Below are 14,663 nucleotides of genomic sequence, written 5' to 3'. Positions count from 1 at the left end.
GTTTGGTTGCATTGCATCAGAAAACGCTGGCTGATGGCAAGATGAAGCTGTGAAAATATTTTAATTATACCACTTTTTTTAGGTGATGAAAATATATTTTACTTCTGACCTTCTAAATTGTAAGCAAGTTGTAAAGTAAATTGCCTAGCTTCATACACCATTACCCCTGCTGCTTCTCCAAACTGTGGCTGTGCTGACTGTACTGTAGGTAATACACTGACTGTGGATATGTACTTCATATAACTCCACTTCAAACAATCCAAACTGTCCCTTTAAGCAACACTGCTGTCATTACTGAGGAGCCCATGTAGCATCCTACAGTGTGGTTGGTGAATGCTTTCATGCTGCAATAATGTGTGCCTTACAGTTTCACCAGAGAGTACATTTTGAGTGTAGGTGCTCCCGGTTGGAATCACACACCCTCTGTGGTGCTGCACTGTACTGTATAAAGCCACAGCTGTCTGCATCATGCTGATACAGCCTGACTTTTCTAGTTATATCACTCAGCTAAAACATGTCAGTCCTCAGTATCAGTTTGAAACCCCCCCTCACAGCATGAGTATCCTTGAATTGACCCTTAATATCCAAGATGCCTCTCAGAGAAAATGCTCAGCTGCTCTATACTGTAGAAGGGTGGGGTGACATACATTTTTTCAAGCAGTTGCTCACTCATAGCAGCCAAAAGCTTCTTCAGTAAATAAGAACGTCAAAAGAAGCTGATGTGTATAGGGGTTTACTGTGTGGCTAGTTCACCACACAGTCACTGTGTTGGACTATCATTACTGTCCTGTACCATTCTGTGTGAAACAACCAAATGTCACAGCTCATAAAATATCTGCTCACAGCGCAGCACATACACATCTCTATGAGGCGGCAGGGCAGCCTACCGCAGGTTAAGGAGATATGTCCTTGAATCAGGGAATGCACATCCTCCCTGCAGCTGGAGGAAGTGACAGAAATCACAGGAATAGATTTCAGAGATGATGCAGGTGCATGTCCCCCTCAATATTTAGATCATGTGCATTTGCCCCCCTAATAAAAACATAAAAGTAGCGAAGACTTTTATTTCGAGGAACAGCTAGAATGTGACGCAACTGTATCACCGGTAGAGTTGGAGGTGGCAGTATGCAACCTCTAAAGTAATGGTTGCAATACGTCATAAAACAGAAAGAAGAAGAGTTAACTATGGTGCCCATGGAGGAGCCAGAAGGGAAAAGGAGGAGGAGGTCCGATATTGTGACATTTTTGTCAAAAAGTCTCAAAACCAAGTAACTTTTGAGTTGTGATGGTGGTTAACGTACTCCTAGATTAATGTTCTTTGCGTTTAGTTTGAGAGGTTGTTTGCTAGTTTACTAACTAATCTTAAGGTTATGTTGCTTGCCCATATTAAAGCTTGCTAGCAAGTCTGCCACGATTCGATTTTGATTTAATTCAATTCAGGTCTCGCTGATTATCAGATTATATCATATGTCCCTTTAAAATGTTCAGTTACATTTATATCAACTCGCAAAAAGCAACTTAATTATGATCAGCCAACTTTATGACTGCTGAACTCTTCATACATTTGTGACTCAGCCATGGCCATGGGAAATTCAAAATAAAAGCATATCTTAAAGATCACAGTATGGATCAATATTTTCACTTTGAACCTATCATATTGGATTGTAGATCATTGAATCGATTGATCCAGATCAATGTATCGGTACATCCCTGCTACATAGCAGCTGTCCAAAGACAGTCAAAAGATCAGGACCATGTGATTTGATCTTTGAAATTTCAATACGACAGTGTTATCTAATTAATCTTTGAAGCAGATCAGTATAAGAAAACATATTTTAAAGCAAGCCTTATTACATTATGTCACCCGAATTGTGTTTTCAATTTGGACATTTCCACCACAAATCGATGCATAAAAGGCACAATTTGGTGCATTAAAAATGAAACAGGTTGCAGAAGATACAGTCAAATGAGCATGTACTCTGACCTCTGCATGTGTCAGGTGAAAAAGAAATCATTTTTCTACTAGAATGCCTGAAGTAGCAGATTTTTTAATCACTTAGGGCAAATGATATCTGGGCTTTACCAGTCTCAACAAACTTGACCAAACTGACCATGATAAACAATCTCCTGCCTATTCTGCCCACATTTTTGTCAGCCTACTATAAATCATCACTGGTTACATCCCTGCCCTGGCTGCATGCACTACAGTCTCACAGCTTTGATGTTGAGCCGATCCAGATAACATTCAGGTCAAGTCCAAGTTACTGTACAGCACATTTCTTTGCAGAGCAGCGAGGATGCTGGAGCTGAGCACCATTAGTTGCCTATTTAACCTACTTCTGTACACGAAATTCGGCAAACCTGCACAATTAACACGCATGAAACAAGTAGGTCAATGAAATATTCATCTTATTACCTCTTATCTGTCAATGTCAAGAGCAGTCAGTCACATTATCAGGCGCAGAAACAGATTTGACAGGCTTATAAAAACGCACCACATGAAGCAAAACCGCCTGATGTTAAATCCGAAAAGAGGAGCAGGGAGATGAAGTGGAGCACATCACAGTGATCATGTGAAAAGGTCGTCCACGGGCTGTTAATATGAAATGTTTCCAGCGCTTCTAACACCGAGCGGTCTGCCTCCATGTAGTGTGAGCCCGTTTGGGAGGAACGGCAGCACCTCCGAGACCGGCGCCAGGGTTTTACAGACACACACAGCTGATTAAAAAACGAAGGCGAAATCCTACCTGATGTCTGTCACTCGTTAATGCATGCGTCCTGGCTTTGGATGAAGGCTAGGCGACACACACCACCACAAGCGGGGTCAGCAGCTCAGCCTGCCTGCCTGCCTGCCTCCTCCACGGCATCAAGCCCCTCCTCGTTTATCGTACAGTGGAGAGAGAGATGGAGGAAAAAAAAAAGAAAAACGACCGCATATCTCTGCGCCGAGGAGAGGAAGCGGCGTCACACTCACTCACCCGTGGTTTCTGATAATCAGACATGTAGCCGCATCAAGATGGCTTGAGAAAGCCTCAACAGTAGGCAGTTCTTGATTTAAATTAGATAATACTGCGAGATAAAATAAACCTGACAGTCGCGTAAAGATGAACGCACCGAAAATTCAGATTTCTGAGTTGTCTCTTATTTTGAAAATTCTTTGAATTTGTGCAGTGAAGTGCACCTGCCGAAAGCGTGTCAGCACACCAACCATCAGCGGAGGACAGTGCGCTTTATCCCACTTTGACACAAAATCAATGGCACATGGAGTATGATGTTATAACCGGGGTCCTGTCTACAGCAGAGAAATAACACCATACAGCACATGTCAAACTAAAAGCATTCACAAGGAGACAGGTTTCAGCCAGAATGCATGGCTGTTGTACATGAGTTTTCGCAATCTGAATGATGAACTCACAAACCATTCTGTATTTGAAGAGATCGATTTGGTTAGATTTACAGTTTTGCACATCTTTGTATTAATCAGAGTGTATTTAATGTATCAGTCAGACTACATCTCCCCCTCAGTTTATCATCTCTGTGGGTGTAGTGTTTGTTTTTATTAACCTGAGCATATACTGCCCCCTAATGGAGACGTTCAATCATCCATGCAAAGATACTCGAAAAAGGATAGGGGCATGTCAATATAAATCAACTAATTATTAATATATACTCAACAAAAATATCAATGCAACACTTTTGTTTTTGCTCCAGTTTTTCATTCGTTGAAATAAAAGATTTAAGACTTCTTCCAGGTACACAAAATGTTTATTTCTCAATTTTTAAGCACAAATTTGTTACAAATTCATGTTAGTGAGTATTTCTCATTTGCCAAGATAATCCATCTCCCTGAGTGGTGTGGCATATTGATACATATGATATTAAATAGCACTGATGTGCCATGGACTGGTTACAATAACACTGAACTATGACTAATTCATGTAGGGCTACAGAAACCTCCCTGCCTACTATCAGCTGACTCCTCAACCAATCACTCCTCATACCTAAACCTAACCAACCCAGCTAACAAAGGCAACAAGTCTTAGCCAATCAGAGGCAGAGAAGAGCAGGTCATGACTTTTCCCTCCTGGGAAAAAAATAGTATCTTAGCCCTGTGTGAAATAGCTGTAACTCAGTGCTTGATAAATGCATTTTGTGGGTAAAACTGCTCATTTTAGAGGGGCCTTTTACTGTGACCAGTACAAGAAACACCTGGGCAATAGTATCTCTATATGCAGATGGAGTTAAATAAATTTGTGAATGCAATTTGAGAGAAATAAACCTTTTCTGTGTATAGACAAAGTCTGGGATCTTTTTCTTCAACTCAGCAACAAGGGTTATGTTTTATTTCTGTTGAATATACATGATTAATATGTTTTATTTGTATATTGTATTCATATTATCAGAGCATTGATCATCTGTCTCCCTGTTCTGCCTGGATATTTTTGCTTGATTCACACTTCCCTTCCTCTGAATTTCAGAAATTGCTGAACTGTTTCCTAAAATCTATTGTTGATGACAACCAGACAACAGTGAAATTCTTCTCCTGCCAATTAGTATGATGTATTGAATTAGGTAAAACTGCATTCACTCTATTTTCTTCTTTGTAGCAACATTATAATTTTCCTCAAATTCATTATATCCTTTGCTTTGGGAGATCTTTTAGACTAATACTGGAGTTTCTGATATGACAAGAACATTCTGGAAAACATTTCTGAGAAGTTCCTCCATTTAGAACATTTTCCTGGTATATTGTTAGCAGCTGACATCATGCTGTCCTCCTTTAGCGCCTGGTAACACATGGTAACCAAGTTACTCCACTTGAACCTTGATCAGGACAGAGTGGAGCTTTATGACAGGAAGTCTCACCGCTTTTCAGTGGAGGATGAAGGAAAACCAAGGACAAAACTGAAGGCATCATCCTTGTTGCTTTAACATCTTATTGTAAATATACAAAAAAAAAAAAAACAAGCAGAGCTGACACAAGTTTGGTGTTTGTTTGTTTTATTTATTTATTTTGTGTCTTTTTTTCTTGGGGCGTGGTGGTGAAAGTATAGGTTCCCCACTGCAGACCCACCACAAACAGCACAACACAACAGCATTCTGTCATGCATTTCATTAACTGTCATACATTTATGATAACTGACCATACATGTGCTTTGCATCCCACCACAAGAGGGTAGCACTGTCATGACAATGTTTTAAATAAAGGTTGAAGACCTTAGGCTGAACTGTCACTGTGACAATATATAAATCAATGTTCTCATTGTCCTTTTTAACACGGATGTTGACTTTTTCAGAAACCACAAACCACATAAAGATAAAGAGACATGTGATAAGATCTGCTGTACCAACACTGCTGTTCTTCAGTGATGGTGACGTGTTGGCTGGTGAATGAATGAATACACTATATTCAGTATATATGACATCCATTGTTCACCTGAACAAGAAGTAGTGTTGAATTTCATGTCTGAGATCTAAATATATCAGGCTGAATGACTGGGGCCTGTGTATGCACTGATGCAATTTCTATCTTGAATTTTCCAAGTGAAGTGATGTTAAAGTAGGGCTGCAACTACTCTTGATTAATGAATAAGTTATTTGATCTATAAAATGTCAGAAAATAGTGAAAAATGTTGATCAGTGTTTCCCAAAGCTAAAGACGATATCCTCAAATGTCTTGTTTAGTCCACAACCCAGAGATATTCAGTTTACTCTCATAGAGATTGAAAGGAAAATATTCACATTTGAGAAGCTGAAATCAGAGAATGTGGATATTTTTCTTAAAATGACTCAAAATTATTAATCAGTTATCACATAAGTTGGTGATTAATTTAATAGTTGACAACTAATCCATTAATCAGCTACCTATTGCAGCCCTATGTGGAATAATGTTGGATTTTATGTAAAATTTCATTTAAAAATGAATGAGATATAGAATCGATCAAGTATGAAATAAGCAGATATAAGATATACTAATACCAGATGGATCAACCGATAGGACTTGGCACATTTATTCAAATGCCACAAGGAGCTCAATAACAAACATTGTTTTCACTGAAGCAGTTATTAGGCCTGATTGACCTTTAGTTCTCCTAATCTCAGTATACCTAGGCCAGCTTTATCCCTTGAACTTTTGCCTCTGAAGGGTACACTAAATATTGTTCAGAATCATTATCTTATCAAATCACCTTGTTTATGCTCACATAAGAAGGTCACATACGCCACCTAATTTAAATAAATGGAAAAACAAACATGTGAATTAAAAGCCTGACATTTATTTGTGAACAGTTGTTCTAGAGTTGTAGTAAGCTTATCTTGCTTACCAGTGCGGCGGCTACTAAAGAGGCATTGAGCTCTGTTGTAGTTTGGATATTTCCATGGGAACCGGTGGCCGAGGCGGGGGGGGAGGATCCTGTTCGAGCAGCACAGGGGGCGTGTGTTAGATTCACTGGTTTCCTGCTTCATTTAAACTGTCTACATCTCTCAAACAGCCACAGATGTGCAGGACTTGACAAGAGAGAGCCTCCGTCTGCTGTGAAGAAGAAGAGCCAAGGAAATTTCTCACAAGTTTCAGCTGTAGCAATCAGCGCCTCCTGCTTGGGACACAACCTTGTGGATTATTTATATATTCAGAATATAAGGTAAGAAAACCTGCAAAGTTAATGAGCCAGTTTTCTTTCCTTGACCTTTTTGTTTTGCATGTGTTTGATTTCCGCATCTTACAAGTATATCTTTTTGATTTTACAGAGCTTCCAAATTTCTCTCACAGGACCCATGTGGGTGGTGGAGAAGATCCGTGTGTCAGTGGATAGATCTAACCTGCCTGTCCCATCAGCCGAACTCTGCTTTAAATTTGGCGACATCATGTTCGGAGAAAAAGGGGACAAACTGAAGAGGATTTCCCTTTGTCCTAACGTCATCACCCCTGACAACATCCCTGAGTTCTGCATCCCTCCGACCATCCCATCCCTGCAGGAGATGAAGAACACAGAGCTGAGCCGTGCTGCCCGTGTCATCAAAGCGGCGTCTCCCTGTGAACTAGAGGTGACACGCCATGAGCCCATCAACCCGCACATCATCCAGGTGGAGAGCGTGGATGAGAGCCCCTACGATGGCTGCAGCGATGAGGAAACCACCAACGCAGACCCCCAGAGCCAGGCCGCATTATCCCTTCCACACCTGGCCAAAGCTCAGACCTGCTATGGCTTTTGCACCTTGCTTGAGAGCCCCCACACCAGAAGGAAGGAGTCGCTCTTCCATGCCGATCCTGGCTCCTCTCCCCTGCTGCTGCCCAGGAGTCGATCCAGCATGTGCTCCAAGCTCTCCCCCTCCACTTCGCCCTCCTCTTCTCCTTCCTCGTTCAGCCTCAACTCCCTGACCTCCAGGCTTTCCCCCAGAGGATACACCCTAAACTGGCAGGCCACTCTGGACAGTGATACGACTTCCTCCACCGAGTCGTCTCCTTTCAGCTCGCCGCTGCTGACTAGGTGCCCTGCCAAGTCTTCCCTCTTCAAAGCACTGAGCCATGAACTGCTGTTGTCAAGGAACATGAGGAAGGCAATGGTGTCCAGGAACAATTCCCTGTCCACAGATGAAGGCAGCTCCACAGACAACAGCCCCAATGTCATGAGGAGGGCATCAGAGGGGTTAGTGGAAGGCCTGCCCAGCAGCTACAGCCTGGCACCGCCAACCATCTTCCCCATAGACTTGACTCTGCACAGAGAGAGGGTAATGAAGGAGAGAATGGTGCCCATAGGGAAAGACGGCAGCCTGAGGCTCTCGGCAGAATACTGCTCAGATAACCAAAGACTACGAGTGCGACTGATCAGCGCTGAGGGCCTCTATCCTCTCTCTGTAGACCCCAAGATTATCAACTGTAGTGTTAGCCTCTCTCTGGTTCCTGGAAAAGTCCAGAAGCAGCGCAGCACGGTCATCAGAAAGAGCCGTAATCCAATCTTCAATGAGGATTTTTTCTTTGATAGCATCTCAGAGGAAGACCTCAGTCAGCGGTCACTCCGCTTCAAAGTGGTGAACAAAATGTCCACCCTGAAAAGAGACTATCTCCTGGGTGACTGTGATTTGCCTCTTTCTAGCATTGTGACATTATAAACTTAAGTACTTCCCTGAATGTTTATTTATGTCTTTGAATATTTATTTCATTTTTGTATTGTAAAATGAGATTTTATAATGATTAAATTATGGAAAACACTGAGGTTGTTTGTCTTTTATACATTTCAAAATAAGACTATGCTCACAAGTTTCATGCCAATATCAGAAATTGTGTCCATGCAGACAAATATTTCACACATGTTGTCTAAAGTTAGGATAAAGTTACTGTAAGAAAAACAACTGCACCAACAAAAAGTCAATCCTCCCCTTACAATCACTTAAAAACAAACACAAAAATATTAATATAATGATTTACAGCCTTTTCATTCATCTGTGTGTTAATGTGGCCGCAGCATCAGCTGGCGTCTCATGTTTCTCCTAAGCCTGTTGTTTTCTTCCTGACCTTTCCAATGATTAAAAATATCACCAGAAACCAGAAACCTTAGAGGGGCGTTTTCACCGTTGAGCATGCATAATTTTAATCAGTGCATAAAAGAAGCTCTATTTGCCTTTTTCCCCCCACAAACACTTTCTGTTATATTTCACAAACAGTGAATAACAGCTGAAGCTTATAGAGATTAAGTAGCATGTTTTTCATAAAACAAGGCAGTGATATTTATCAGCAGAACCAGAAAATTTAATAAAGATTTCCTTTTTCGTCATCATGCATTGACTTTTTCCGAATGGTACTTTTATTACTTCCACAAATGACTTAAACTAGGCATAATAATGTACCTCAGCTCTGAATGAAAGGCCTAGAATTCAAAATTGAGCAGCTAAAACACTAAATGCTGAAATGAAGTGAACTAAACTCTGTAAGTTCAGGATAAACAGCCCCGCTCAGCTTTTAATACGATGTATGAACTCAAATAGGCCTCTTTTCAGACAACTACAAAGCAAAACACACTCCCTTTATGTTAAAGACAAAAAGCAGTATCTCTCTATGTAATATTGATACATGTTTACCCAACTAAAGCGTTCAGCAGCTCTAAATGTAGACTCTGGGAAAGTATATCCTGCTGCTTTCAGCAATAAAGATCAGGCTTAAAAGCACCGGCTGCCACTATAGCTCCTAGTTAAAGATTAATAGGTTTCTCAGGGCTGAAAAAAGCTCCGGTAAGGGACTGACAACTGCTGGTTATATACCATACAGACAAAACAAAATACAGTAGTGTGTACGTTGAGATGAGAAACATCCGCAAATAGCTAGTGCTGCCAAAGCTATAATAATAACCTGCTGAGAGATTGGTTTTAAAGCTCAATGGCGGTAATGACGCATGCTTTATAATGCAAATATTATACTAGACTTTACAGTTTGAATTGAGCCACTGAGAAAAGCCTTTGGACAAATATAGCTCATGATCCACTTTCAATTTGATTCAGCAGAGCCACAAAGACCTGCAATCCCCTCTCAGTTGTTTTGATGGAAATAAGGGTTTTGTGTTTCTACAATATGTGGTCTAATACACAGGCTTTTGTGTCAGCGTAATACATAGGAGCATCCCATTTCCGAAAAGGAAACCTATAAACATCCCACACAGACCAACTACACATTTCAACAATATCTCTGAGCTCAGAATGTGTTTCCAGATCCTGTGAAGAGCCCGGAGCTGTTGGACACTTTTGTATTGAGTGTTGACTCAGCTGTGAAATACCCTGTAATAAATGGGAATTACCTGAGATTCCCCTTTCTGGTCAACCATTGATAGGATTCGGAGGGATTTCCACTGATCTATCTCCATTCAAAGGAGCAGAAGCTTTGGTTTTATATAGCACGCCGGTTACAGCAGCATTAGAGCCTTGATCCAAGCTGGTGCCGCCCATACAAAAAGGTCTTTTATCAACGAAAGCATTAAATAACGGCATATTAACAATTCATATTAACTTTCGACTCACATGAAATAATTTTTAGGGTTGATACTGGGGTTCTTGATGTTTTGGAGTTGATATGTTTTTTTTGTTTTTTTTTAATGATTTTTACTGTTGATCTCAGGGGTCTTGATATTTTGGAGTTTTTATATTGTTTGTTTGTTTTTTTAATGATTTTTAGCATTGCTACTATTTTTTTTTTTTTACATGTTGGAGTGTTGACATCGGGTTTTTTAGGATTCATTTTGGGAGTTGATATTAAGGTTCTTTATGATTTTTAGCATTGATGGCAGGGTAATTAATATTTCTGAGTGCTGATTTTGTTTTTTAATGATTTTTCAATGTTGATATTAGGGTTCTTGATGTTTTGTAGTGGTGTTATGTAGTGTACTTGATCAGATTGTTGACATCTTTCTTTTTTATAATTGAAGAACATTTTTTGATTTTTTAAGAACAGAAAACAAAAAAACAAATACCAAATAAGGGGTAATTGGATAATCAGTAGTCCTAAAGTAAGGCAAATTTGCTTAATTTAAAACAAAATATCACAGATCATACATGCAATGTCTTGTTGGCTAAATAAACACAGGTTTTTTAGTTTTTCTCTCTTTTTCTTTTTGGAGTTGTGAGGAGGAGGAGGTCATCTGTTCCAGAGGATGTAGGTGTTTAAGAATATTGACAAAAAGGTCTGCTGTGGGACACTTTTCTAAGGCCGGTGTTTTGTAACAGCCTTTTTAATGCTGCTGGCACAATCTTTAGATGGTAAGTATCAACAAGACAAGTATCTTGACTTAACCGATCTGATCTGTTGTCCTGATACTGAAACACAACTTTTTTTTTTTGCATCTTTTTGAAGACTGTGGTGTGATTGGCTGCAACAGCATTATATGTGATTCTTGCCTGACATTTGCTCATCCAAGCCTCATGTTGCACTCTAGGCTGGTGGGCCACAGAGAAACTCACATTAGGTAAGCTAACATCAACCTTCATAATGTCTCTATTGAAGCTAAAGTAACGTAAATTTGATTGTAAAAATTTGGACTGATAAGTCTTTATTTACTTTGTCAGTTGAAACAAGTAATACATCAGTGTGTTCACTGTGCAACAAATACATTGCTGTGATGTAATAATACAACATGAAGAGGCACCATAAGTCAAATCATGGTTTCTTTTCTGCCAGTTTTCCCATACGCTTGGAGAAGAATACCTATTGACTTTATGCCGTAAGAAGCATTTGTAGCCATTATTTGTCAGTATTCTGGGTGGCCCACGAACCCCCAGTGATTTTCCTATTTGGCCCACTTGTTGTTGAAGCTGAATAGCCCTGCTGTAGTGTATGAAACATGCAGGTATTTTAACCTCATGGGCAAATTTAATTTCCTGGAAAACAGTACATCTTCAGTAATGACCTCATGTTGCAATGGCTGTAAGTCCAACCAATAAAATCACTGCAAATTTTTATTGAACTATTCCACCCCTATGACACCAAACTGCCTTTCTGTCCCTAGTTCATTTTGTATTAATGTAACATTGACTCCTCACTGACCTGTTTCAAAAGGACATACGTCACAATAAAAAACAATACAGACACACTTGATATATTTTTTTTGCATTTGAATATAACATTGCTTAAATAAAAAGCACAATGCAACCCTGAGAAATGGAAATAGGAGTTTCGAGCTGTTTACATAGACTTTGCCGTGTTTTGTACTTACTACCGATTAGTCGAAGTGATTTCATATTATCTGTAGGAAACATCTGTCTCCCTAAGAGCTGTGCATCATGAATGAAAATGCACAACAGGGGAAGTGCACTGGCTTAATCTCAAGTGTTTGATAACAGTTGCCTGGTTACCTTCACTCACCAGGATGCCTTCGCCCAGCTAATGCACATTTACAATTTCAAAGTAATGACCTAGAATTGACAACAACTACATTTAGAAAGTATAAGGTATACTAAGATATCTTGAACGCCCTTCTCCCTGTTCAGTGTTCTCCACTTGAAATGGAAAGAAAACGTTTTCCCATCAAAAAATATCAACTCTTCCCTTCCCCTACCATATCTCACTTGTCTGTTTTACAGCTTCCTACGTAAACGAATCTGTTCAAACCAGCTTCCTTATCTTGTTCTCTGTTTTACCAGGCTCTAATATTGTGCCAACACATATAAAATACACCTTAAAATGTCACTGTAACACCAATGTAGTCCACCGCCTTATGTTCTCAGGGTACGCACTGATTCGAAAATTTAGTGACGAAGGTTACGTTCCCAACGCAATCCATCAAATGTGCTGTAAAAACATCCTTTAGATTTAGAGGCATGATGTTCTCAGGACAAAGCATTCTGATGGCTAACATAGATACAATGGGCAAAGGAGTGACTGCATGCTGTAGATGACCATTAAAATGTCAGGTCTGAGCCTAATGAGAGTGGGGAGGAGGAGTGGATGTGTGAGGCATGAGCTGCTCAGTGAGGTGGTCTTCTCTGATTAGAAGGTGGAAATCTCGCTGTTGTTTTTTTAAATATAAATTTCATGACATAAACAGTTTTTTTTTGCTTGCTTTTGGCCTTGCAAAAAAAACACAAAACAAAACAAAAACAACCCCCCAATCCCAAAGATATTTGGTATGGTAAGAAATGCTGATATTAAAGGGAAAATCACCATTTTTCCTATGGATGTCCAATTAATATTGATGGTAAATAAAGTTAGCTGGGAAAAGTAAATTCCTCAGTGCATGATATATTGACCAAGAAAACAGAGTTTTGCTCACACTTGCCTGCAAGTACCAGGATGCACTGCGGACGAGCTTCTGGTGCCCACGTGCATGTTGCCATGTTATCACCACCCTAATGTTTAATTAGCATTAGGTGACAAAACGACCCCCTGGCTACCCTGAGGTGGAGCCTAAAAATCCAAGCTGAAATAGCCAGTAGTTCTTCCTTACATCCCGTGACAGACAGATTTTTGCTGAGCTCAGCTTTCTCTGTTTTGGCCTTGAAGACTTTATTGCTTCAACTCACCACATTTACCAGCAACATTGACTGGACATTCATGTGAAAAATGCTGAATTTTCCCTTTGAGTGTGTAGGATTTAGTGGCATCTAGCGGTAAGGTTGTAGAACACAACTGAATACCGCTTATTTCACCGTCCCTTTCCACGTGTGAGACAAACTGTAGTGGCTGTGAAACTTGCGAAAAATGTGAAAGGCCCTATCTAGAGCCAGTGTATGGTTTGTCCATTCTGGGCAACATTGCAACATCTATGGAAGAGGAACTGCATCCTCGGTAAATATAAGAGGCTCATTCTGAAGTGGGAAAAACACAACAGTTCCTATTTGCAGGTAATTATACACTACTGAAAACATGCTTATGGATAATATATTCAATTTCTGGCATATTCTGTCAATAAATCCTCCTAAATTGTACACACTGGACCTTTAATTTGTGTGCACTGCTGCAGATCATCCCAGAGGAAGTGGAGGAGACGGAATCAAGAGTCATGCCAACCCCTCTGGGATTTAAGGCTCCTCCTGGCTAACGAAAATGAAAATGACAAAATGGGATTTGGGCTGGCCAAACAACAGGAAAATCAGAGACGGTTGTTCCCACAGAGAGAGAGACCTGCTCCACCACCACATCTTGAATGAAGATGCAGCACTTCATGGGTGAACTGGTTTCAAGCTGACAGGACACAATATGCAAGACTCTGGCAGGATGAGGGGAGGTGTTTTATATCGATGATGCTTCATGCACAAACTCAGCTGATGGACAATGTTTGAACAGATGTTGAACTTTTTGTAGATGTCGACCACAGTAATCATCATCATAATTTTGTTGTGTAGATTTTACATAATGCAATTTCAAAAAATGCACTACAGAATTAATTTGTGGGTCTCTATGTGTAGAGTAAAAAAAATGTATATATTGCTTTATTTTGTTTTGTTTTATATTTTTATTCTTCTGATTTTAATAAATTATCTGTATTGCATGTGTGTGAAGCAGGAGGGAACTACATCTCATTTCATTATGCTGTTGCATAATGATAATAAATTGCCATGATACTTTGATAACACCAGAGTTAATTTGTTTCATCCCAGTTCAGTCAGTATCATTCAGTTTACACCTCAAACATGTCTAAGTGTGGAGTACCTTCACATTGTCTTTGTCTTTTACTAGTTGAACACACTGAATATACATCATATATGCTTGTTACAAGAAAGATAAATCCTTTCAAAAGCCAAATTTGGTCTTTGAATATTACACAACTTTCATTAAATTACCTAATTAAAGAGGTCAAAATATTCCATGACATCAGTGATGATGCTGCGAGTGATTCAGGGTCATGATGACATCACTGTTTATGACCCACTGTTCAAACTGGTAAACACTGCCTTCAATGTTCAGCTTTGCACCAGATTAGTGCAAGTAATGAGCAGGCTATGCGCTATATTTTAGCTGCGTCATTAGTTTGTGTGGGAACACATCACGTAAGATGAAACCAGATCTGACAGGCTGAAACAGACACACACACACAGGCAATGTCTGATGATGCTCTGAACTCACTGGAGTCTGCATTATCTAATTAAGGTAAGACCTTATACAGAAGGAATCACGTGGAAATGAATTTAATTTGTTTATAAAATGTTCTCTTTAACATGATTGTCTGCTTTGCTTTAAGTTGCTG

At 39.8% G+C, this 14,663-nt stretch overlaps 2 protein-coding genes across 4 annotated transcripts in view; one reads left to right on the top strand and one right to left on the bottom strand.

The window, feature by feature from the left end:
• tln2b (talin 2b) overlaps nt 1–2,882 on the bottom strand; it is a 114,913-nt gene extending 112,031 nt beyond the window's left edge. For both annotated transcript variants that reach the window (XM_084733442.1, XM_084733443.1), the window contains exon 1: nt 2,748–2,882. The gene's annotated coding sequence lies outside the window, so the exon portion shown is untranslated. The remainder of the gene's footprint in view (nt 1–2,747) is intronic.
• A 3,614-nt stretch (nt 2,883–6,496) lies between these two features.
• Nucleotides 6,497–8,212, top strand: c2cd4a (C2 calcium dependent domain containing 4A). Of its 2 annotated transcripts, none has more exons than XM_084734441.1 (2): nt 6,497–6,641; nt 6,770–8,212. In XM_084734441.1, the coding sequence occupies exon 2, from the start codon at nt 6,775–6,777 to the stop codon at nt 8,107–8,109; it is 1,335 nt and encodes a 444-aa protein (XP_084590567.1). In that variant the 5' UTR covers nt 6,497–6,641; nt 6,770–6,774; the 3' UTR covers nt 8,110–8,212. The 2 variants fall into 2 exon arrangements, with proteins under 2 accessions (XP_084590567.1, XP_084590566.1); XM_084734440.1 differs by having other exon boundaries at nt 6,748–8,212.
• The last annotated feature ends 6,451 nt before the right edge of the window (nt 8,213–14,663 follow it).

Source organism: Lutjanus erythropterus, chromosome 13 (genome assembly GCF_056507025.1).
Source record: "Lutjanus erythropterus isolate fLutEry1 chromosome 13, fLutEry1.hap2, whole genome shotgun sequence".
NCBI lineage: Eukaryota > Metazoa > Chordata > Actinopteri > Lutjaniformes > Lutjanidae > Lutjanus > Lutjanus erythropterus.
Note: the sequence above shows the minus strand (reverse complement) of the source record. Positions and strands in the feature narration are given on the sequence as shown.